The sequence below is a fragment of the Anser anser genome (genome assembly GCF_964211835.1).
Source record: "Anser anser genome assembly, chromosome: 3".
Lineage (NCBI taxonomy): Eukaryota > Metazoa > Chordata > Aves > Anseriformes > Anatidae > Anser > Anser anser.
In genome coordinates this window covers 61,463,180-61,488,552 of record NC_139722.1, presented here as the reverse complement: position 1 = coordinate 61,488,552, position 25,373 = coordinate 61,463,180, and the positions used below count along the sequence as shown (strand labels likewise).

General features: G+C 44.2%; 1 protein-coding gene and 1 long non-coding RNA gene across 4 annotated transcripts; one reads left to right on the top strand and one right to left on the bottom strand.

The window, feature by feature from the left end:
• Positions 1 to 234: 234 nt before the first annotated feature.
• LOC310896725 lies at positions 235 to 17,399 on the bottom strand. 2 transcript variants are annotated; one of them, XR_014581778.1, is made up of 3 exons: positions 8,598 to 17,399; positions 7,331 to 8,443; positions 235 to 6,925 (listed from the first exon to the last, which is right to left on the bottom strand). It is a non-coding gene; the product is annotated as an uncharacterized lncRNA (long non-coding RNA). The 2 variants fall into 2 exon arrangements; XR_014581779.1 differs by having other exon boundaries at positions 235 to 8,443; positions 8,598 to 8,754; positions 9,969 to 17,399.
• Positions 17,400 to 17,517: 118 nt separating this feature from the next.
• On the top strand, positions 17,518 to 24,517 carry SGK1 (serum/glucocorticoid regulated kinase 1). Of its 2 annotated transcripts, none has more exons than XM_083829348.1 (12): positions 17,518 to 17,859; positions 19,240 to 19,315; positions 19,753 to 19,828; positions 20,276 to 20,380; positions 20,836 to 20,919; positions 21,027 to 21,158; positions 21,439 to 21,551; positions 21,749 to 21,872; positions 22,177 to 22,272; positions 22,401 to 22,556; positions 22,667 to 22,756; positions 23,274 to 24,517. In XM_083829348.1, the coding sequence occupies exons 1-12, from the start codon at positions 17,826 to 17,828 to the stop codon at positions 23,439 to 23,441; spliced, it is 1,254 nt and encodes a 417-aa protein (XP_083685474.1). In that variant the 5' UTR covers positions 17,518 to 17,825; the 3' UTR covers positions 23,442 to 24,517. The 2 variants fall into 2 exon arrangements, with proteins under 2 accessions (XP_083685474.1, XP_083685473.1); XM_083829347.1 differs by lacking the exon at positions 17,518 to 17,859 and adding an exon at positions 17,947 to 19,119.
• The last annotated feature ends 856 nt before the right edge of the window (positions 24,518 to 25,373 follow it).

The following is a 25,373-nucleotide window of genomic DNA, read 5'->3' as shown; positions in this document are numbered from 1 at the left end:
ATTCTTCAAAATGGTGAACCCTTAGTTTGAATTTGAGTTTGTTTGGACCATATTTCACCATGAGGGCTAGAAACTCACTATTAAGAGGGAAGGAAGGAAGGAAGGAAGGAAGGAAGGAAGGAAGGAAGGAAGGAAGGAAGGAAGGAAGGAAGGAAGGAAGGAAGGAAGGAAGGAAGGAAGGAAGGAAGGAAGGAAGGAAGGAAGGAAGAGAGGGAGGGAGGGAGGGAGGGGGGGCGAGGGGGAGAGATTTTTCTGAGACTGAGATCCTGTGATACTTTTGCATATATTTACACCTGCTGGGCCCGATTTTCTGCTTCTTAGTCCAAAGGTCTCCAGAATACTACTGCTTAAATTTGATATCATTTTGCACTTACCTTGATATTCACTCTGGCAGATGTCAGTGATTACCAAAGAGGCAAACCAACAGATAATCAGTCTATTGGGTTTTCAGGCTTATCGCACTTGATAACACAGGTAATTTTATGTGGCTCTCAGCTACACTTTAAAGTTAATATTCCCTTGAACAGAGTGGGAATAGAGGCATAAAAGATTGAGGTTTAGTTCTCTTTTTTGCCAGTTTATCTACAGAGAGTATGCATGGGGAGATCTGCTTTTGCCATGGGAATGGATGGACTGTCTCTTTATGCAGTGAAAACATATGGCTCCTCTAGGGAATAGCAGCCAGAGAGACAGAGATGTAATAATTAGGGCATTTGCTGGAAATTTTCCCTAGTGCTGCACCTTGTCTTACAGCTCCATCTTAGAATTCTGCAGATTGCACTGCAAGCCATAATATGCAGCGAAATTGAAAGCAGTCTGTACGGACAAAGAGCAGACTGAAAAAATCAATCAATCAATCAATCACTGTGTGCACAAAATACTGAAGGGACAGTAAAAGTCATTGTTTCTTCTTCTTGAGAAGTAAAAAAATAATAATAATAATAAAAAAAAACCACCCTCCACCAAGATCTATTACTTACCTGACTAGCACAACACTCTTATACAATATAGTGTAGTAGGTTTTGGGTACAAAAACAGTCCTCTGAAGACCCAGGTCAATATTCTTGTTTGGAAGTGCCTGAAACCTTCTCTTTGCTCTTGTGGAATTTGTACTTAAGAGAACTGGGCTGCTAGTCCCATCTGGGAGCTCCTACCCTAGCATTCAGTGTTCTTTGCTGCCTGTGAGGACTGGAAGCAGAATCCTAAATCCTAAACATACCTGTGTTCAAAAATGGAGAAGCACAGCATTTTTCCCCATTCTCCTCCTATAAAACTCCCAAATCTCACCTGAGTGCAGGGAAGAGGAGTGCCCACCAACCCAGCGCCCCTCCTCAGCTCTGTTCTCCCTCCCTCAGCACAAAGGGCTAGAGCTGCCCTTCGGGTGTGCACCAATAAAACCCATGCTTCTCTTCCAACAAACCCTCAGTCTCATTCAGCAAGCTAAGTGGAAACTAATCCTTTGTTTTTCAGACTGATTATCAGGGTGGTCATTTTTCTCTCACTTTCCAACATCAGCTGACCATCATACTAGGTTAATTTTGATCTTTCAGCACAATATTTTTTAAATTGATCTCCAAAATAGCATTGGTATTTTTCTTGCCAATGCATGTCTCTTTGAGAAAACTAAGGTTTTACTTCATCAAGCCCAACAATTTGGAAATCTGATTTCTTAATAGAGAACTTTTTAAGATTACAATTTCAAGCCTGTGGCATTTCTCAGTTTAATGAAACATCAGCTTTTGTTCTATTTTGCCCTCATCTTTTCCAATAAAGCTTTTTTTTTTTTTTCTCCCCTGAAACAAAAGCTAGCACAATTAAAAATGTGATGAAACTGATCTCAAAGCACAGCTTGAAATTCAGCTTTGCAACTTACAGAGGATAATTATTTCACATTTTATTTTTCTTTTAATGTATTAATTTAGACACTACAACATGGTAGCAGATCAAAGGTCTAATAGAGTTTAATTGCAGTTAATATAAAAGTCTTTCTCTCTGTCATACTGAAATGGCAATGAAAAAGAAATGTAGCAGTCCGAGCTGAAGGTGTGTGAGGTGACTGCAGATTTACATTCAGGAGTCTCAAGCTGATCAGCAGCCACCAGTGGCAGGCGACAAGCAGGCTTCTGTGTCAGCTTGAACATTGCAATCTGGAAGATGTGTGGTGACTGTCCATTTTCATTTTTTGGTGAAAAAAATTGTGTTCCCAGGACTCATAGCTCTGAGGAATTTTTCCCAAGTACGAACCCAAACCATTTTATCACCTGACTTCAGACCTCTGCAAAGTGGATGGTGGTGTCACAGGTTGGCACTCCAGTTTTTGTGGCAATGCACGGAGAGGAACAGACACAGTTTTTCTGACCTAAAAGAGGTCTTCTCCTCCTGTCTGAGGAGGAGAAGAATCAGTCTCTATCTGTCCTTTTTTCTCCTCTGACTATGAAGGAAGGCTAGACAAGCTGGGTTTAGCTTCTTAACTTTCAGTGCTGGAGATTCCTCAACACCCCTCTACTCCTTTCTTTTCTGTTCCAATCCTTGTTATTGTCCTTGGAGTCCCATTTTCTTGCAAAATTTGTGCAGATATAGCACAGAGTTAAATACTTATATCTTTTTATCTTTTTTTTTTTTTTTGACTTCTCATTCTGTTGAGTTGTAAATCTGGGGTCTGACTTACCACAGAATATGGTGAAGGAGACCAGACCCAAATGAGTCAAACCAAGGCCCTAAAGGGATTTCTCCCAGAGTGTGACAGTAGATAAGATTTCTAGAGAAACTGCTACATTGGCACAGTGTTGGTGAACAAAGGCGAAGGAGGGAAAGAGGATAAAAAAGAGGCCACCAGAGAAAACAGCAGAGCGACAAGAAGGCAGCACCTCCACTGCTCTCCCAGGTGCCAGCAGGATATCCAGATCTTCCCTTTAATTTTGCCCTTACATTTCCTCCACCACATTGTGTTTTCCAGCCAGTATCTAAACTGCAGCTCTCTTCATTTTGAGGTCCCATTTTCCCTGCAGGGATCCACATGTTGGCTAACAAGACCTCATGGAAAGGATGCGCCGTTTTATCTGGAGTCTTGCCAGTGAAAAAATCTCCAGGCCTTGCAGGAGTGTTATGTTTCTGAAGAGCAATATGAGGGGCATCATCCACAAACCTTTTGTGCAGTTATGCAGCTAAGCAATAGATCACACAGAAACGTGGGTCATTTTAAGATTAATAGAGAATAATAGCTCTAGGAAAATGTGGCATAGAAGAGAAGCTGCGTATCAGGAGTCTCCTGGATATTCATTTGGATTGCTTGGCTCCTGCCCAAAGAGAACTATTGTTATGTATTTTATAGGCATTGAAGGAAGCTTAATAGTAATTATAATAAATCATAAAAAGGCCATATTGACTGATGCCCCCACAGAAAAATGTAAATACTCAGTTGCTCTATTTTTTTTTTCTGATTTTTTTGCTATTGTTTCTAAAGGTGACCTTGAAATTATGATTGTGCCCAAGTTGGTTCCTTACAATGAAAACAGACAAAAAAGACAGAATTTTGTCTTTTGTAATGTGAATGCGAGGACTATATGTATCGTATTTCTCTGCAATATATTTTGCAAGAGAAATCTGTGAGACTGCACTTCTCAAAGGGTAAGGTTTGTCCAGAAAGGGGGAAAACTAACAAGGTCATACACTGCATACCATCACTTTGGTATTCATCAGCCCATACCATCATGCAGCAGAAATGGATGTTGCAACAGAAAAATCTGACTGAGGAGACATTTAGCTCTTTTCCCACATATGCAAATACTCTGAGATAAATGTGTTGTAGGAGAGAAGGGCTAACTATGGTTTGCTGTTCGTTATCCCCTAGCTACCTTTCAAGGCCCTAGGCAGAGAGTGATTGCTTGAGGCAAGAGGCGAAGCCTTCTTCAAAGAAACCTGCTGTTTTCCAGTTCCTACACAGAAGGCCACCTTCAGGAGATGGAATGCTTTTGTTCATGTGAAGAAGACACTATGTTGTCAACTGTTTTTTACCTGAACTGTATCAGTGACTTACGTCTGTAACTGTATGAAAAGCTCAAAAACCTTCCCGCTACCCAGAAACTAGGAGAGTAAGAAGTGATCCTGGTAGCCAGTACGAAAAGGTTTCATTTTAAGTGATGTCAACAATCATATTTTTTCTTGATACCCTCCTTAGTCTAAAGGAGATATTTATAACTGCATTGTCACTGTACACATGGGAAGGCAATTTGCGAACACCAGTTCAGTGGTTAGGGAAATGAATTCAAAGCCTTTTATTATAATCAGACTTGAATATTTTGGAACAAAATTGCTTAGTTTACCTGAGATAAACTATCATTTTCATTTAGCCTATCACATCATTCAACCAGCATTGTCTGGAGATAATTACTGAAGAAGACAAGCTCTTGTCTTCCTAAAATAAAGCAGCATAAACTCATTTGCTGCAAATTAAAACAGATGGAAAATTGTTGCTGCTTTTAATATAGTTGCACAAACAATGAGGTATGCAAGTATGTTAAAAGTAATTGCAACAAATACAAGATTGTGGCTTACAGCCTATGTTCTAAAAAAAGTATTTAAGACATGCAAGTTAAGATAAGTGAATTTATTCCTGAGAAGGAACTGGAAACTGTGAAAGAAACACCTCCACACAAAAGGCATTGGGTGCCTGTGGACAATCCCAGAAAACAAAACAAAACAAACAAAACCGTTATTTGAGCAAAGATTTCATTAGGATAACTTGCAGAAAAATCATAAATATTTAATGAACAAATAAAGAACTTATATAAACACACGTATGCATAATCACGTGGATGTAAATCATCCCACTAAAACTAAGGACTCTACTTGCCTACCTAAAAATGAAGACACTGGTTTGTAGAGCTGAGATCATGCAAGTTCTAATACAGGGTGACCTACCATGCCCTAAGATCTATACATATCCTTTAAGATGAAGTATAATGCCATCTGTAATACTACATTTAGAATCACTCTGCAGCTCAGGAGCAGCCTGACTGAAGGATAGATACTTCTCTGTTCACACAAACTTTTTCCTCTTACATTTGTTGCTACGTGACAGATGTGTCAGAATTGCAATACAGTTTTAACCACAGAAACTACAGATTCTGCTCTGCTGGAAGCATATTTGCTAGAATCTCAGCATTACTCTGTGCCTGAACATCTTTCAGCAAACACAAGAACATAGAGTTTTGATGGGAAATGAAAACCAAGGGGACACTGCCTTCATGAAACACATTCAATTCAAAGAAAGAAAAGTATTCACAAGTATTCCACTTATCCCAGAATTACTGAAACTGTTTAGGTTAGTTTATATTACCCCTCCCTTCAAAAGAAAATAAAATTTCTCTTCTTCCAGACAAAAAACCCACCTGTAGTTCAGAAAGGACTGGCTAACTAATGGGGAGAGCATGCCAGACTCTACACTACCTGTTTTAAGAGGACAAGTACCTCATTTTACAGTGTTATAGTGATTTTTAGAGGGACCAACCCATCCCATCCCATCCCATCCCATCCCATCCCATCCCATCCCATCCCATCCCTTCCCAAGGCCAGCCTATGACCAGCAGTGGAGCAGGTCAGTGTGGCTTTGCCTAGCTGAGGTTTAGAAATTTCTGGGGACAAGGACTTTTCCCTCTCTTAAGGAAGCCTGTTCAAGGGCTGCACTACCCTCAGATGGGCATTTTGTCTCATAATGTCTAGACCGAACACTGATATTGCTGCCATTGCCCCCTTTTGCACCTCCTGTTACCACTGAGAAAATTTGGGTGTCAATGTAGCTCCTCTTCAAGTACTGGTAGGGCTAGGCTGCTGTTCAACTGCCTTTGATCTCTTCTTTATCAGAGTAAACGAATCCAGCTCTTACAAACCCAGCTCTTCAATGGTTTTGTACAATAGACCCCCTGACCATTCTGGTAGCCCTCCACTAGGCTCTCCCCAGTTTCTTAACATCCTTCTTGACTGGAGGCAATTTTTTAATTATATTTGACTCTACCTTATGCAATAAAAATATGTTAAAGTGATCTCTTTCACTTTAAACAATTTTGAAGATGACTTTGAGCTGGTGATGTTCCTTTGAACGTGACTGTAGCTGAAGATGTTGCTTCCAGAGTGCTGTCTTCAGATAGGAACAGTGAAGAAGAAAGAAGGGTCTGAGGGAGGAAACAAAGTGAAATGCAGGAAAATATTAAGGAAAAAAAGATCACTCCAAGGAGGAGCTGGGGGCCGCCCATCTGGAAAGCAGTTTGTCAGAAAAGGACCAAGTTGAACATGAGCCAGCAATGTGTCCTTGTAGCAAAGCAGGGCACTGGTATCCTAGGAAGTATCAAGCAGTGTTGCCAGCAGATCAAGGGAGTTGATCCTTCCCTTCTGTTCAGCACTGGTGAGGCCACACCTGGTGTGCTGTGCCCACTTCTGAGCTCCACAGAAGAAGAGACATGGACATTCTGGAAGGAGTCCAACACAGTGCTATGAACACAATGAAGGGACTGGAGCATCTCTCCTGTGAGGAGAGACTGAGACCTGGAACTGTTCAGCCTGGAGAAGAGAAGGTTCAGGGAGGATCTCATCAACCATATATACCTTCAGGTATATAAATAGCTGAAGGGAACAATGAAGATGGAGCTAGGCTCTTTCTAGTGATACCTAGTGCCAGGACAAGAAGCCGTGGACAAAAACTGGAACACAGAAGGTTCTGTCTGAACATCAGGAAGCACCTCTGTACTGTACAGGTGACAGAGCAGTGGCACAGGTTGCCCAGAGAGGCTGTGGAGTCTCCTCCTTGGAGATCTTCAAAAGCTGCCTGGACATGGTCCTGGGCAGCCTGCTCTGGGTGACCCTGCCTGACCAGGGGTTGGGGTCAAGATGGCCTCCAGAGGGCCCTTCCAGCCTCCACCATTTTGTGATTCTGAAAGGACAGAAAAAAGATGGAGTTAAAAACAAGTTATCCCCTGTCACTTCTGTAACACCGTGTTCCAAGACAAATGTAAATTAATGTGATCTATTTAGCAAACAGTGATGGGCCGTATTTGAAATCATTTAAGCTAACAGGTTTCATTCTTCAAAGACAGGAAAGCCAATCGCAAAAAGAGCCCTCCAAACAATTGTCTGGCTCTACATCTCACTAAATATGTTTCTCAGGAGCTTTACCATGACAACCTTGAAATATATCCTTCATTTATTTCAGTCCCTTTATAACTCTGTAAAAGCAGAACACTTCTGTCATGGAGGGGGAGGTCTAAAATAGCCTTCTGTCAGGGATTTTGTCTGAGCTTTCAGTGGTGCCCGATCGCACCAGCATATCCAAGCTTACCTCCACCTCCCAGATGACTGAGGAATGACTGAAAAAATGAAAATCCAATCTGGAATATGAATTGGTCCTGGTGGAAATGCTACTTAAAATCTTCCAAAGCAATGAGTAAATCGTCCGTACAAGGACTTCCTCTAAAAATGACTTCATCATATCAAGGGCAGCACACTACCCTCCCCAGAGCTCTGCGGAGGTCTGACAAACAACTTGCTCAAGACCTACTGCCTCAGTAGAACTTCACTGACACAAGGAAAACTGTCATATTTTTGGACTTGACTTCTGTGAAGAAAAAAAACCAATCTTGTGACAAAACCAAAGGAGCAAACAGCCCTGACGCCACAGGGCTTGGGAGTGTGCTCCAGACCGGCCACCAGCTAACAATTACGGAAACAGGAGAGCTACGCTTCCCTCCTGTCAGATCCACGTGTGGTAAAGGCTTTGCCAAACAGGGTCACAAAGTGCTTTTGTCGTGTTCGCACCTTGCTGCCTTGTAGTTTTTGTAGTGTCGATGGGGCTGTATCCCAGCATTTCTCGAGGCAGAAGTGGTCCTAGTCAGAAAAGGCAGCCTGGAAGACAGCTTTCTGTTTTTATAGAAGTCAAAGGGCTGTTTACACTTTATGGCAGGTCAGAGCAGCTCTACGGTCATCCACAGCCTCAGTGGGATGTTGTGTTTTGCACGAGTGGCCTTCAGCTGTTGTGCGGTGTTGCTGTGCAGTAATGCTGACAGCTGCTGTGCTGCGCTCCAAATTAGTGCCTTCCTTTCGCTCAGCAGTGAAGTAATACCTACACACAAGGCCAATTTCCAGTTCACTATGGAAATACCCCCAAAACAAGCGAAAATACTACCAAAACAGATGCTTTGCGCCCGTTTCCTATCAGCCACACGATACTTCCTGTTTCTATATGGAGTTCCCCACTTACTCCCACGCCAGTTCCTTTTTTTTTTTTTTTTCTTTTTCTAGCAGTCCAAATATTTTACTTTGTGAAATGAATTCAGCATCTCAGTTGTTCATCTCAGTTATTCCACATTTCTTACAAGTCGGCCCCACGGAACTGTCGGGATGCTGAGCAATGCTGGTAAATGATGGCATACGGCCTGGAAGCCTGTTTTTCTTCCTGCAGAGCCAATTCAAAGTAAAATTCGATTTTGAAAGCCATTTAAAGATCTCCTGGGAAAATGATCATGAGTGGTGAAAGAGGAATTTTACAAGTCAATAGCTGTAACATATTGATAAAACTGAAAACATAAAATAGTTTTTAATCAGCTTACCATTCTCAAATTGCCTTGAGAACATCTGAATTGCCATTTTGGTCCAATCAAAGTCCTGCCTGACCCAGCATCTCATCTGCAGTAATGGTCACTGTCAGGTGTTTCTCAGCCTGTGGCCTCTGCCGTGCCAGCGGTCCATTACACATCAGGTGGTGACCTGAAAAGTGGTCACAATTCTTCTTTTAAGCAATCAGTCAAGCAAAGATAACAAGGAAATCAAAATAATAATATTCTCAAAACATTCTTGAAAAAGGCAAGTGAACACTCAAAGCATAGCTTAATTACAGGTGTTTAATTATTAAAATCTTATAGTTGTATTGCACAAGGTGGTCCATGAATAGTTTTCCAAAAACCTAAACAACCCATGAACAAACAGAATTGGAAAGACACCGCTAAAGGGGAAGACACAAGAAACTCAGAAACACTCAGAGTTCTTTTTTCCTATCCCAGCAGCCAGAAGTAGGTTTATACAACAAAATGGAATCCGATGTCTCAGTCCCATAAAATTCTTTTATATTTAAAAACACCACATCTGAGAATAAAAATGTGGATTAAGAAACAAAACCTCATTATATTAATGAATCAATGTTGGTTCTCACAGTTTCTAAAATCCAAACAACCCCCCACCCCCACCCCTGAACAAATCACATTTTCCTATTAAGTTGTCTTCAACAACTGTGTTCGCTGCTCCATTAGTCATTACTGTACATTTAAGTATGTTCCAGTGAACAGAAAAGCATGAATAGAAGTCCTTTTCTATTATTCTATGACTCAGGTCACACTGCCTAAGCAACTTGGAAGTTTGCTAGTTGTGGTTGCAGCACCTAAAGACAAACACTTGGAACAACCAGGGCTGTTGCTCTGGGGCTTGAGTGATTACAGATCTTTCATCAGTGTGACCTGAAACTAGATGAAAGAGCTTTAAGTTCTATGTATGCTGTTCAAAATAGAAGAGTTAAATAAGAGAGAATAAATACATATTAAATGAAAAACATGATCACAGTAATAACTACATATGTATACATAATACTAAAGATGAGAAGACTGTATTCTGTAAAAAACACTTCAGAGTGATATCTCCAGACAAAGCTGAGCATATTTTACTGCCACGTACTATCCATTTTGAAGCAGATAAAGTGGAATCAAAAAAGAATTATGCAGATACAGAGAGTTACTACTCAGCTGAATCTGACAGATGCAGCTCTGTGTATTTTATACTTCCATATCTCAAACAATGGCACAAATAGTTTTTCTTCCATTCTGAGAAATTCGTTAGCTATCTCTGCTCTTTTCTTGTCTGCCTTTATTGCAATTCTGTGACAAGCACTAAGAATTTCAAAATTAGGAAATGGGTCAAAGCTAGAACATTACTTGCAAATCTGATGGAAAGTGAGAGAGGACAGCATTTTATTGATTCAGAGTCCGACAGCTGAGATTTCAACGCCTGTTTTGAGTCAGTCAGTCTGTGTCAGTCACTAAATGAACAGAACTACTGCCCGTCTAGCTGTGCGCCTCGCAGGAGGTGGGCTGTATGTCTGAACAGGGGAGCATGGGATAGAAGTCACAAGCTCTGCAAGATGCTTTTTCTATTTTGGGCTCATCATATGACAATGACCCAAGTAACCCAACTTCCCCATGTCTTCATGCTTTGAAATGTCACTGTTAGTATTTGCCTGTGTGAGGGCTTAAAGATCTTTGGATAAAAACAAGCATAAGTGAATATCATGGCTAAGTGAAAACTGCTAATATTGTACTAGTAGTACAATTTAATATAACTGTGGAAAAGCCCTCAATGTTATACTTTGGAAGCAACTAAAGCAACTAAAGCTGCCATCGGTAGCTACATTGTGCATAGACTTTCCAGATTTAAATTGTGTATTCACCCTCAGTGATTCACTTGTTGACATAAATGGTACAATACCAAAAGCTTTGTTTTCGATCCGCTGTCTCACTGTACAGTAATTTGCTTAGCACTTTTATTTTTCAATTTCCTCATCTGAAACATTATCTGTTATTTCTAAAGAACTCTGATGTCTATAAAATAGGAAGCGCTTCGTAATATTTCCCATATTGCAATAGGCTGAGACATGTTTGGAACACGCCCAAGTTCCAGGAGCTGTTTTTTCTAGTCCCCTGATTAAAAAAAAAAAAAAAAACAACAAAAACAAAAAAGAGAGACTGTGGATTCCCTTTCTCCTTTTTCCTTTCCTTTCCTTTCCTTTCCTTTCCTTTCCTTTCCTTTCCTTTCCTTTCCTTTCCTTTCCTTTCCTTTCCTTTCCTTTCCTTTCCTTTCCTTTCCTTTCCTTTCCTTTCCTTTCCTTTCCTTTCCTTTCCTTTCCTTTCCTTTCCTTTCCTTTCCTTTCCTTTCCTTTCCTTTCCTTTCCTTTCCTTTCCTTTCCTTTCCTTTCCTTTCCTTTAATATTCTATAGCATTATTAAAGCTGTCTTGTATGAAAGATTGACACATGATATTCAGCTCAGCAGAGCAGAGAGGTGTTGTGTTCATCTCACTGCAGATATGGAGGTCAGTGTCACACTGCATTCAGCAGTAATCCCATATGCTAGACCTCCTGTTCCCCGTTCCCGTATGCAGGTATTTCTTGAACAAATCAAAGTGCTGTAAGGTTCTGATGGGAAATGTTACAGAAGTAGCAGCAACTGTTTGGAGTGGCACACTTCCACATCTGCATCCCTTTTTTATGAGGTTAAAATGACAAGGCAGCCGATGCGTGTAAGATCAGCGGTGTTGCGCTCACTGCCTCGCACGCTGGCCAAGCAGGCTGGGACCTGGGCCTGCCTCCAGCTCCAGCTGTGCCAGCTGCAGAGGCCTTGCCCAGGTGCTCATCACCTGGCTGGCTGATGCAGGCAGTGGGAGCTCCCCGTGGAGACCTGCCAGCCGACCCACGGGCTGGTAACACCCACCCTGTGGGTGCTGACGAGCAGCTGCAGACGCGCCGGGGCGAGGAAGCCCTTGCTGAAGGCTGGAAAGGTCATGTACTCACAGCCTGTGGTCGACTGCATGATTAGGCATGGGTGGGTGTCTGTGCTTGTCAAAACCTCCTGATGATTATCCTTGAACTGGATGAAAATGTTGAGATAGTCAAGCTTGCATTAAAAGGAAGAGACAAGAAACTTTAACGGTAAAGTTGCTGGACCTGATATATGCAGGAGCAAATGCAAGTCCGTGTTATGCAGAGAGACAGGACAGATGTTCTAGTAGCTCCTTTTGGCCCTGAAGTCTAGTAAACTTATGGCCAAAACATTCGAGCTTGGCTGCCTGAAATTAAGCTCTTCTTTCTTTTCTTCTTAATCATGTAAAGCACTTATCAAAAAAAAAAAAAAAAGACAGCTTCTGTCAAAGTAAATGAAACCCATATCAAAGCTTCCCAAATTACTTTAGGGCTTAAGGTGTTAAAAAGATTTGGGCTAACTGGAATACTACAAAGAGATTCACAGCGTAGTGAATGACTGCGCAGGTTTGAAAATAGTATCTGGAAGCGAAAAAAAGAAATTCAAGCTGCAGATGTTTGTGGCTGGTTCTTTCTGTATCTGCCTGTGAAACAGCTATGGGACTTTTTTGTCTTACAGTAATATTCTCTGTGGTGATCCTGTGCTGTGGGAAAAGCACCTTCCTGGCATTTCCGAGATAGGCGATGTTCCCAGTTGCCAGTTAAATGCAGATACAGATATGGAGCCTTCTCTTCCCCACAGATCTGGATTCAGGTCCTTTCCTGAACCACAAGAACAGTTTTTAGTTGTCAGTGCTTCTAAGTCCCACGTATTTCTTTGTGGGCGGTTGTTGCTGTTGGGAAGGGAACCAGGGCTACAGTAATGCTAGATATCTAGGTGGGATCCACCAAGGTACAGCAGGCACCTGCAGTGCCTGCTCTGGCTGAAAGTGATCTTGCCATCCTAAATTGTCTACTTACAATGCATGTAACAGCTCGTATGATGTTGGCAGATATGGAATATATAGTTGGGAGATACGGAATATATAGTGCTACAGAGCAATCACAGAATCACAGAATGGTTTAGGTTGGAAGGGACCTCTGGAGATCATCTGTCCTAATCTTAATCCACTTAATAGAGTGGGGGAAAGTTTACTTTGCATTTAATTTTCAGTTCTGCCGCAGACTTCCCTTGGATGAGACACATTGTCTACCCTGCGGTTTAATTCCCACTTGTATAAAATAGAAGTAATTCTTCTAGATCACACTGAGATGCTATCAGGCAAAGCGCAAGGCAAGGTACGTCAATTAATTTCAAGAAAGCTGGTATGTCTTGTCTGTCCAGCACAACACAGAACCATGCAGGGATACCAACGTGAAACCAAGATGTATAACTGATCCTTGAGGAGCACAATGGAGCATTATACTAATGTTACAAGTCTTATTCCAGGTCCATAGCTAGACTGAACTGAGGCATGCCAGGAATCTCTGCATACCATGTATGGTATTTAAACTTGCCCTAAGATTTTACCTTTTTATATAAATATATATAAATCAGGGAAAAAACGGCTAGAGTCTCAGCTCTCTCCAGGCATGTTGACAGCATGATCCTCTAAAGTAATTCCACATCTTTTACACGTGAAGCTTCAGATATAACAAAAAAAAAAACCAACACCTGTGATTCAAAAGAGCCACTACCTGTCTGTGGGTTTCAGGCCCCAATTCCTTCAACTACACATTAGGCACTGACCGATTCAGGCCATAGATTCACTGAGTGGCCTCCGGGGTGCTTATTTTTCTCTTCTGACCAAGGTGGGTACCCTTGGTGACTATATGCCTACCTCAAATGCCCAAACTTAAGAAGGGTAAATGTATAGTGTATGAATACGAAAATGCATATTTGGACCCTGCTTTGGACCACTTGCCTAGGGCAAAATTAACACTTCTTTCCTCACCCTCTAGGTTAGACTAATTATTCTACCCTGAGAAATAGGTAATAACCCCACCGAAAACAACCAGATAACTTAGGCAGTAAATACATACTAAAACTGGATAAATATGTTCCCATCGCTGAAGATAAATTCCCACAAATAAAGCCTGGTTTAACGTGCATGGTGAGCATCCTTCCGCCCCCGCGAGCCTCCTGAAAGAAAACCTCATAGAAATAGTAAGGAATATTAAAGCAGTTGACACGATGGCAAGAGTCAGGGTGGTATCACCCAGATGAAAAGCAATGAGACCTGACAGCGTGAGCCTGCCTTTAGTACACCTCCGTTTGCATATCCAATTCACCTCAGGGAATTCAAGTTGCTGTTTCGAGTTAGCAGCCAACTGAACCTCTCTCTAGTAAAAATTCCTCTCTTTGACTAATTTGCTCACTATTTATGGCATTTAGTACTTTAACTCAAGGTTGCTGGAGGGCTTACAGGCTTAAAGAGATCTTCCTTTTAAGATAACGAACTACAATGATGATGATGGGGGCTTTGTAAATACATAAAAGGGACTGAGATATCATGGTAGAAAACACCTCGTGGAACACTAGATGAAGCGATAGGGGCAAGACAGGTGATCTGATTGCTAGGTTAGATCAGTTATCATTTGTATTTTAGCACATATGTTTAAGTGAGAGGTACGGGGAAACTTGCTCAAGCTGTACTCTCAACAGAAAATGCCTAAATCCATCTCTGCTATTATCCTTCAACAGCTAAAGTTTTCAAGGGAAGTCTGAGTGCTAGAGTCAGCAGACAGTGCTTGTTACACTCTTCCTTCTGGAGCACGTACCCGCTGCTCGCATTAGGCTGCCTTGTGGCCGAAGGAGAGCAGCGGAGAGACTTTACAGCATGATGAAGAATCATCTTTCTCATGAGCCCTTTTTATCATCTTGCCATCTGATGTTTTCACCTCATTTACCATACTAGCATTATTCAATTCGGATAAGACCAAACTCTACTCAGTCACAGCACATTATTTTAAGTTCATAACAACAATAATGAATTCAAGTATCTGTCATCTAACCTGCTTTTATGAGGACGCTAAGCTAGAGAGGCTGTTCAATAATGCAAGGACTTAAATATATATATATATATATTTCTTTTTTTGCTGGGGGGCACACTCAGAGCAAGACATGCAAATGCCAGTATCATTTGCTCATAAAGTCGCAGGGACGACTACGTTAGACTCAAATCAGTGTGCTGGAGTTAAAATGGAAGTTAGGGCCATCGTTTATCAGCTCTTTTAACTAGAGGTCAGTGCATCTAAAGGATGCTGTAATTTTCCACTGCTTTCTACAAGGACAGGAATTACTTTTTTTTTTTTTTTTCTCAGTACAGCCCTGCATCACTCTGTGATCCTGTGAGCGTAATCCCTTGGCACTAAAGCCTCTTATTGACGATGCAGTAAACCTGCTCTGTACGCATCAGAAAAGTAAAACAAAAGATGTTCCAAATTTGTGTTTGGCAAAATACGAGACTGAAATCAATTAGATGTTTCCAGATCTATAGGGGTTTGAGTGGACAACCCTCCTGCCAGAACAACATCTAGCAGACCTGTTGACATCACTCGAAATCTCCTGATTTAAAATCTTTGTTTGGGTTGTTATTAAAGCTGTTATTCAGTCCTTATCTATTTGCTGCTACTTGTAGAGACGTTTGCGGGGACGGCCTGAAGGTCTTGACTGAAAGTTTTGGCTGTCGCACATGAAACTTAATTACAAGGTCAGAGGCAAGAACTTGTTTGTTGGGGATTTAGGGGAGGAAAATAAAAGCTTTGGAGATTTTGCTTCAGAGCGCAGACGCTGTTAGGAGTGCAATCTCCTTTTGCATTTGGGGGCAGTGTCATTGCTGCAGTCCAAGGCTTGAATTCCGTCTTTGTTTAATTAACCCGAACCCTAATATTGCTGAAAATATTTGCAGAATTTGGGAAAGCTTCCGTCCAGAGTCAGCCAAGCAATTCTAGGAACAGTTCAACCTGCCACATCGTAACATCTATATTCAGCGAGATAAGTAAGCAGGAATTCTTTCCTTTAGCACTGAATTCATTGCCAAAATGAAGTTCAGAAGCTATCTGAGAATCTAATTCCTCAAGGATGGAGGCACTGAAGGACATGCGTAAATCTTGCCCCGCAGCGGACAATGAGTACCAGTACAATGAGAATCAGAGGAAGAGAGCTTACAAATTACGATTACCATGCAGGCTGCTGGAGCCTTTGACCTTCCTGAAGGGCAAGAGGGGAAAGTTTCTGTGCACCCAGGGAGCACTGCCAGGCGGGACTAACACCCGTCCCCTACATACGAAGAATCCCCACAAATAGCGAGCCTTCTCGAGGGAGATGAATTTCCACAGGCCAGCCAGCAGCTTCTGAAGGTGCTTTGAACAGCACAGGCCCACACTGGCGGTGTGCTTGTTTGTTCAAGATGAACTGAATCACATTCCCATAGGCTTTACGCTGGGCACGTCCCTAGCAGGACCCTAGGGTTACCCATACCTGCCTCATACAGGCAAGCCAGCGCATCATGCCCGCTCTGCCCTTATGCCTGCATCGCCCAAGGGTCCGGCAGTCTGTGTCTTTCTGCATTTCTCACCACCCCGCAGCAGGACCCTGGTCCGAATGCTGGCATGGTGAGGAGGCTGATGAGAGCCTGCTCACCTGGTGCTACTTTTACGTGGAACCGAGCCATTTGGCAGCGTCATGCTTCATATTATGTTACAAAATCCAATCGGCTCTCTCTCTTCTAGCCACCAAGCAGCAGTACCTGGGGCTTTGTGAGTCGGTTAAATTCTGTGAGCTCAGACCCAGTACCACACCACTCAGACAGGCAGTATCAGAATGAAGACCCGAGCCCCAGGTCTGTGTGGCCCAGCATATGGGGTTACCAGCAACAGCTAACAGTCCCCTCTAAGGCAGACAGCAGGAATAGTCAACTGTTCAATGATTCGCCCCCAAAACACCCCTGGCTCCCGGGAGTTCGTGGTTCAGGAACATTCTGGGTCAGGCACACTGCCTTTGTACTCCACTGCCCTCAAGTATTTTTTTGCCATTCATTCACCCAGCCATTACCCAACCCACCCACACTTCGGTGTGCACACATCCTGCAGCAAGTTGTTCTGCGACTGTTCGTGCTCCTGGTGTGGAGTCTCCGTTTACTTTTTCATTTTGCATGTCCACCTTTTACTTTATTCATTTTTCTTTGAAAAAGCATAATTAATTTTTTCTTTGAAAACTTTAGAAGCTCAGGACAATTTGCCAGAATTTTAATCTCAGGGAGAAACGTAACGGGAGCGGGAAACATCACTGTAATTATTTTGGCTCTTCTCTTGTCTTTACTTATCAGCGACTACACAAACTCTCGATGCAAGCCCTTGCAGTTTGGCGACATTTGCACAATGCCCGACCCTTTTCCAGAAGAGCCGGCCCTTGAGTAACGGGATGCCTCTTGGCCACCTTTCCCTTGCTTGAGCTGCGTCTTCCGTTCCAACCGGCTTTGCAGCCGCCACCGCCGGGAAAAGCTTTAAAACGCAATTTAGGGGCTTGTTAATCGCATCCCGGGCTCCGGAGACCCGGGTTTGGGAGCTGACGGCCTCCCACCGTACCGAGCCACTGCCCCCGTACACGGCGCGGAAGCGGACGCGTGCGTGGGGGGGCGAACCGACGGACGGACGGACGGACGGACGGACGGACAGCGGTGTCCTGAGCCGGGCGTCGGCCGGGGGGCCGCGGCGGAGCCCCGCGGCCGGGGGGGGCGCCGCCGGGGCGCTGCCGGCGGAAGGCGCTGGGGGCCGTGCCCGGCCCGGCGCTATCCGGCCGGCGGGGAAGCGCTGCCGGCAGCCGCGGCTCGGCGCCCGGGGGCGGGAGCGGACCCGGGGCCGCCTCCTCCGCCCGCCTTGGCTCGGGGCCCGGCCGGGGAAGGGGGGGGGGACCCGCGGGGGGGTCCCGGTGCGCGGCGGCTCGCAGCGGGTGCGGGCAGCGCCTCCTGGCGCCGCCGTGGGGCCGGGGCGGGTGGCGGAGGGCAGGGCCGGCCCCCCCGCGGCGGGGTGTGCGCGGCTGCCGCTGATGACAGTAATTTTGAGGGCGATGTTGCAACGGGGCAGAGTGTGCGGGGCGGCCCGTGCCCGCGTTTATAACGCTCCCGAAGCGCCCTCGGCACCGCGCTCGTAAGCGGGGCAGCGGCAGCGGCGCCCGGCCCCTCCGCCCCCCGCCGCCTCCCCCTGCCCCCGGGCCGGGCACTCGGCCGGCCTCAGCCCGCCCCCGGCTGCTGAGCGCAGAGCACGGCCCCGCGGCGGAGATGAGGGGCAAGGAGGAGAAGTCGTCGCTGAAAGGTGACGGGGCGCCGGGGGGCACCGGGGGGCACCCGGGGGGAGAGGAGGGGGCGTGAGGGGGCGCCGCGACCCGCGGCAGGTTGTGCGGGGCACCGGGGGCTGTGGCAGAGCCTGGGGTTTCTTTTTCTTGCCCATTTCTTTTCTTTTTTTTTTTTTTTTCTTTTTCTCTTTAATTTCTGCCGCCGCTAATAGTGGCAGTTTTGGCGACGGGAGTGAGGAAGGCGACAAGTGGGAGCAGGCAGAGCCCCAACAGCCGCTCCCCTCGCCCCTGCCCTCCCCGGCGCCGCTGCGCCCGCACTGGGACGTCAGGGATCCCCCCCCCCCCCATCTCCCGGCGGGACCCCGACCCCTTTCCCTCTTTCTTCCCTCGGTGTAAGGCGCTTTTGGAGACCTGCGCCCACCTCGCTGGGAGTCCCTGCTGCTGTCACCCCTCGAGGTGCGGCCGGCTGCCAAGGGATGCCGCCCAGCGGCCGGCTGGTATTGGGGCCGGGGGATACGGGGGGGGCCCGGCAGCGGTGCCCCACACACCGTGTTCCCGAGTGGTAATGAACAGGGGAAGCAAAAGGGGCAATTCCTTCCCACCCACCCCCCTTTTATTTTTCCTTTTTTCCTTTTTTCCCTTTTGATGTTTGCAGTGCTGCACTTGTCATCTCCCCACCACTTCCAGCAGCACACCTCTCAGCCCTTTCCTCCCCCCGCCTCCAAGTTCAGGGAACCGGGACTTATTTATTTATTTTCCCTTACGTTTTCCCCTTTTTGGCATTAAAAAAAGAATTATTATTATATTATTATTATATATATATTTTTTTGGTTCGCTTTTGTTTGTTTTCCTTTTCCCTTTCGGTAACGGCCCGGCCGGGATCAGGGCAGCGCACAGAAGGGACATTTGTTTGTTTTAGTGCAAACCGGGCAGGAAATCTTGTTCTCCGGAGCGGGGAGCGGGGGGGGGGTAGGAATCAGTCTCCCGGGGCCGGCAGCGGGGCGGCGCCGTTCGTCCCCCCCCCCCCCCGACGGCCCCGGGGCCGTCGGGGGGGGGGGGGGACGAACGGCGCCGCCCCGCCCCGGTCCCGCCCCGCTCCGCCGCCACTTAAGCGCCGTCGGGGGCCGCTCCGGAGCAGTGCGGTGCTGGTCGCAGTCGGCTCCTTGTGCCGGCTTCTTTTTCCTCCCCCAAGCCCAGTGCGATGACAGTGAAGGCAGCCGAGGCGTCGGGTCCCACCCTGACCTACGCCAAGATGAGGGGCATGGTGGCCATCCTCATCGGTGAGGCGGGCAGCGGGGATGCTGCTGGGTGGTGTGATTTTTTTTTTTTTTTACAGGACAGGCAAATAGATTCACGATTTTTTTTATTATTTTTAACGCTCCTGTCCTTTTATTTTGTAGCTTTCATGAAGCAGAGAAGAATGGGGCTGAATGACTTCATTCAGAAGATAGCCACCAACTCCTATGCATGCAAGCAGTAAGTATCAGACATTTCGGCTGGGTTTCAGTAATAAATACCATTACGTTTTGTGAGACCTAGGAAAAAAAGTTGTTTACTCTAATGCCTCTGGCATGACTGTTACTGAAGAGTTAATTGCTCTTCTTGCAGTATTATTACTCACCTTGCATCAGTTCTTCATGAGCTGGGTTTGGGCGAGATGAGTCGGATGGGATTTCTAGAGCCCCGTCCCTGTTTTGATCTGTACTTACGGCATAAATACATTTCTTTGTGCGGCTGATTTTACGTTCTCTAGATGGATTTTATTTCTCAAGCCGAATAGGTTGTATCAGTTGCTTTCTGTAACAGCCCAACCCAAAACTGATCTTTTGCCAGCGCGGTACTTGCTTGCCCTCTGGCGGAAAGATGTGCCTTACGCTTATGGTGACTGATTATGCGTGCTCTTCTCCTTGCAGCCCTGAAGTTCAGTCTATTCTGAAAATCTCCCAGCCTCAAGAGCCTGAACTTATGAATGCTAATCCTTCTCCTCCGGTAAGCAGATTTAATGTTCTCTGAAGCATTTTTAGAACATAACTGAGCCGGCAATAGAAGCATAGCAAAATTAGCATCACGAGTGTAACTTCAGTTTATAGCATTGATGTAGCTGGGAAAGAGAGTAATCAAGTTAGACTGAAACATTTTCCCAAAGTGGGGAAGAAGATTTTAAAAATAAAGCTTATTAGTTGGAACTTCACTATGGAATGTGGCTAAGACCTCAGAAAGAATTCTTAAGTAAACTGCTGCTGTTACACTTTTATCGGGTAGTACCAAATCGTTTAACTTAATGGCAGAAGTCTAGATTAAATTTTTTAGTGATAAGGAGGGGGCTGATCTCCTTTGTGATCACTTTATCTGTACTTTAAAAAAGAGAAGCATTGCTGAGCCTCTCACCACCAAGCTGTTTTAATAAATGTGTTTTCTGCATGTTTATTTTTCTAGCCCAGTCCTTCGCAGCAGATCAATCTTGGTCCATCATCCAACCCACATGCCAAACCGTCAGACTTCCATTTCTTAAAAGTGATTGGAAAAGGCAGTTTTGGGAAGGTAAACTTAACTTCTTTTTACTGTAGTTTTGACTATCCTTCAGCTCTTGTATGTAATGCCTGAGGGTTGTGCCTGTACTGGCTTTGGTGGTTGTTTAAAACAGACCCAGGCACGTGCTGCTGCCCTATGCCTGGCTCACTGCTGAGCTGCAGGGAGCAGGAGCCCAGTACTGCATTTAAGAGTCACAAAAGAGCAAGGGAGTGAGGAGGCAGGGGTGCTTCTTCAGCTTGAGGGAATATACGCCTTGGAAATGATGCTAACTGTAAAAGCTCAGGGCTGGATTTATTTATCTGTGGGAGTGGTGATAGCTTTAGGCATTTCCAGCAAAGAGCTTGCAAGGTGAACTGGAGGAGTGTAGCAATGCTCAGTGTTTAACAGAAAGTGTTGTTTCCCGTTGCTTACAATTTGTTCTGTATTTTCGTATTGCTCAGTTCTGGGAATTTGTCCTGTTTCAGGTTCTCCTTGCACGTCATAAGGCGGAAGAGCAGTTTTACGCTGTTAAAGTCCTGCAGAAGAAAGCAATCCTGAAAAAGAAGGAGGTAAGCTGCTTCTTAGTGATGCTGTTATGATGTCCATCAAATACATTTCTACTGCTATTGCTCAGCACATACCGTTGCTAAACATTAATGGTTTCTCATGTTTTCAGGAAAAGCACATTATGTCAGAACGCAATGTCCTGCTGAAAAATGTGAAACACCCCTTCCTAGTCGGACTTCACTTCTCCTTCCAAACTGCAGACAAATTGTATTTTGTCCTAGACTACATCAATGGTGGAGAGGTAAGCAGCAAGAAAATTAAATACCGTTTCCTATCATGTGACAGTGGTAGGGTAGGCTTTTACCCCTTCCTTTTAAATAAAAGAGTTCCAGGGGGAAAAGCCATGAGGGAAAAGTTACTGGAGTTAATGTTTCCAGCCTGCCAAGTTTTGAACTACCAAAGGATCGTTAGGCCATTTCCTGCCATTGTTCTCCCTAGCTATATATGTTGAGTCTAATTAAGTGCATTGTTAACAGGCTTTGGCGCCGTTTACAGAACTTTGTTCTTTCTGTCTCCTGCAGTTGTTCTACCATCTCCAGAGGGAGCGTTGCTTCCTGGAACCAAGAGCCCGATTTTATGCTGCTGAAATTGCCAGTGCGTTGGGCTACCTGCACTCCCTGAACATAGTTTATCGGTAAGCAGCGTTGTTCTGCTTGTTAGACTAAAAAAAAAAAAAACAGGTCTTTTGTTTGATAAGCATTAAAAAGTTGACCTCAATATTAGCTCAAAATAGCTTTTAATCGTTTTTTGTGGCTTATTGAAATTCTGTAGACAGTCTTCTTGCTCTAGTTCTTCTAACGAGCGCTTTTGTTCTTTCATCTTTTCCTACAGTGACTTGAAGCCGGAGAATATTCTGCTTGATTCTCAAGGGCACATTGTCTTGACCGACTTCGGACTTTGCAAAGAAAACATAGAGCACAACGGCACAACCTCCACCTTCTGCGGCACACCCGAGGTACGTCCAGTCCTCAGCCTGCAGTGAGAACTGGTGCTTCTTGTGCATTTTTACAGCGGGTTAGGCAAATGGGAGGCAGTATGGGTCTTATAATATCAGGCTGTGGTGAGGACATGGGTGACTCAGAGAGCTTGTTGATTAGGGAGAGAACAGCTTTCAAGCTGTCTCCCTGTTTATAAAGTACTTGCATCTTTCCAGTAGCTTAGATAAGCTGTGATTCAGTAAGCTGCTTTCACTCAGCCTTGAGGGGGTTTCCTAACTACAAAGATCCCTTTGGCTAACAAGGCTCTCTTCTCTCCCACAGTATCTTGCTCCTGAAGTTCTGCACAAGCAGCCTTACGACAGGACTGTGGACTGGTGGTGCCTTGGAGCAGTCTTGTATGAGATGCTTTATGGCCTGGTAAGCAGTGAGCCCTCGGTGGCAGATCAAACAAGCTTGCTCTTGAGCTTTCCCTGTGCTCTCAGAAAGCACAGGCCCGCATGTCGTCAGCCTCATTAACTTTGGTCTCTCCATTGCTGTTCCCACAGCCACCCTTCTACAGCAGGAACACAGCAGAAATGTATGATAACATCTTGAACAAACCCTTGCAGCTGAAGCCAAATATTACCAACTCTGCTAGACATCTCCTGGAAGGCCTTTTGCAGAAGGATAGGACAAAGAGGCTTGGCGCCAAGGAGGACTTTGTAAGTGCCAAGTGGCCAGTTCTTCCGTGTGCGCAGCACAGGAAGATGACTAGGTCATATTACTTATATTAGCTGGGGTCTGAATTAATCTATTTTTTTCTCCGTAACAGATGGAGATTAAGAGTCACATCTTCTTCTCCCCAATTAACTGGGATGATCTCATTAATAAGAAGATTACCCCCCCTTTTAACCCAAATGTGGTACGTATCACTTCTAATTATAGAATGTATAAAGTGTCTTCGCTTCCTACATGTTACATGTCTTTGTGGGGCACTCAGAAGCCAGAGGGAACTAATCAGGTAGCTGTGTTTGGGAAACACAGCCTTTCCTTTCCTTGTGGCTGTCTAGACAAGGTTAAAAATAAGCGGTAGCTGACTTTTTGCTGATGGACAGTCTAAATTTAGCTGGCTTTTTTTTTTTTTGGCCTCTGACAAATGCTTAATTTGCATGGCTATTTTAAAATAATCCCCATCATCCCCATGTTACTAAAGAGGAAAGTAAGGTGCAGAAAGGAGGTAGCTTCACAAGCACAGAGTAGCATTTGGCTTGTCAGATACCAACGTCTGAGCACTTTTTCAGGCCAGTTTAATAACTTGTCCAGAGATGGTAGTCTGAGATCAAGGGTGCTTGTCCTATTCTGAATTGAACTGTGCACTTACAGAAAATAGAAAGACTTGTTCTAAATGTTGTGCCTTTCCATTTCTCTCCTTTCAACAGAGTGGCCCCAGTGACCTGCGGCACTTTGATCCTGAGTTTACAGATGAGCCAGTCCCCAACTCCATCGGCCAGTCTCCAGACAGCATCCTCATCACTGCCAGTGTCAAAGAAGCTGCTGAGGCTTTTTTGGGCTTCTCATATGCCCCACCCGTGGATTCTTTCTTATGAACATTTTTCTTTCTTTCCCTTTTTAATAATAATAATTATTATTTTTGGTTTTGTTTGGCCTTCTGGTGGAACTGCCAGTTGACCGGTCATCTTGAAACAGAATTTGCACATTTCCACCATGGCAGCTTTGCAGCCTTAATTTCAACTACACTGTTTGCTGGAAGCTTTTTTGAAGAGCACATCACTCTCTGAGCGTTACAGGCTTTTCATTTCCATTCGTTCTTCCCCCAAAGTGGTGCTGTCTTCTTGGGAAAGAAAAATAAAAGTGACTGCTGCCATAGGCTGCTACAGCAGATTGTAGGAGTAAGAACAAGCAGATTTGAAATCATGCTCTGAAAAGCCTTGCCTGAAGATCTATCCGCACGTGATGAGGATTTTATGAAATGTGCCTTTTTCTGATGAGATCTTGTTAGCTCCAAAGCTTTCCCTGTTGCAGAGTGTGTTTCTTAGTTCATTTATGTGGGTTTACTATGTGAACAAATGGTATGCGTGTGGTCTGCGTACTACAGATGGACTTAGTGTAAAGCATCAATGTGACACTTGCAGGATACCACAATGTGGGGCATTGTTTGTTTCTTCCATATTTGGAAGATAAATTAAGTGTAATTTTGAAATTTTTTTTGTAAATCTATACAGTCAACTAAAATTATTGAAATGGGCTCACAATTACTTGTATCCAAATGCTTGAAGAAAGCATTGCTGCTATGAAAAGATTTCTATTTTTAGAAAGGGTTTTTATGGACCAAAATGCCCCAGCTGCAGTCAGTCAAAGCTGTTGGTTTCTTTCTTTTTTTTTTCTTTCTGTTTTTTTTTTTTTTCCTTTCTTTTTGTTTAAAAGATGTCATCTGTAAAATGGGCATTATTTATGGTTTTGGGTTTTGGGGGTTTTTCATTCCTGATTGTATGTATTGTAAAAAAGATCTGTACATTCAGTTGTAACTCTAGATGTATATTTAAACTTACAGACCTACTTGTAATGTATACTATCATTGTAATGTAATATAATTAACATGGTTATATGTATCATATTTTTTTGTGACCAAACCCATTGGTTTGCAGTAAAATCTTGAAAAATATGTCCATGAAGTCTCATTTTTCTTTAAAAACAAGTTTTCTCCCTGAAAAAAGTTAGCTTTTTTAAAAAAAAACAAAACCAAAACAAACGAATCTGAGCTGCCAATTAGCAAGGATACCTGTATAATTTTGCTTAGGCGTGTGATGATTATTTTGTCAAGCTGCACACATAGGATACATGCTGCTTGCCAAAATACTTGGTCTTATAAATGTGGGTGTTAGAGTGGGTATATATCGGTTTGGGCTCCCTTGTGTGGGAGCATCGTGGCTCCACAAGGACTTTCTCTACCTCTAGCAGAATGATGGTACTGCTCTCTGGTGTAGACAAAGCTTAACTACACTTAAAGAATTAACTCATTAGCACAGTTGTATAACAAATACTTGAGCCATTTTACCACTATGCTGCAGATATGTGCTAAAAGTAGGTTTTTCTAAGGTTAGTTAGTGGAAGCTCCCCATCTGGGCATCTGTCTGGGAGCATCGAACATTGCTGCTATAATGTGGGGTGGTACGATGCACCCTGAATTTACCAATGGTGACAAAAATTGTAGCAGGAGGGCAGATTTCACCAACTGATTACATGCTTACTTGGATGGGGTATGCATTTAAAAAAAAAAAAAAGCTGTTTTTTAAAAAAGAGCAGGTTTTTATTACTGACTACAGCTGGGTGGCTTGCAAGAGGGACTTGCTGTCTTCTTTCAGTCAAGAATTAAGCTTCTGGGGTGATCCCATTCAATTTTTCTGCATGGTGATGGATGGCTTCCTTCTATTAGGGACTGAGTGCCTGCACCTTATTTACAGCTCTCATTGTCCACTGGTTACTGCAGTTGGTGGTCTTAGCAATTTGGAGAATTAAAA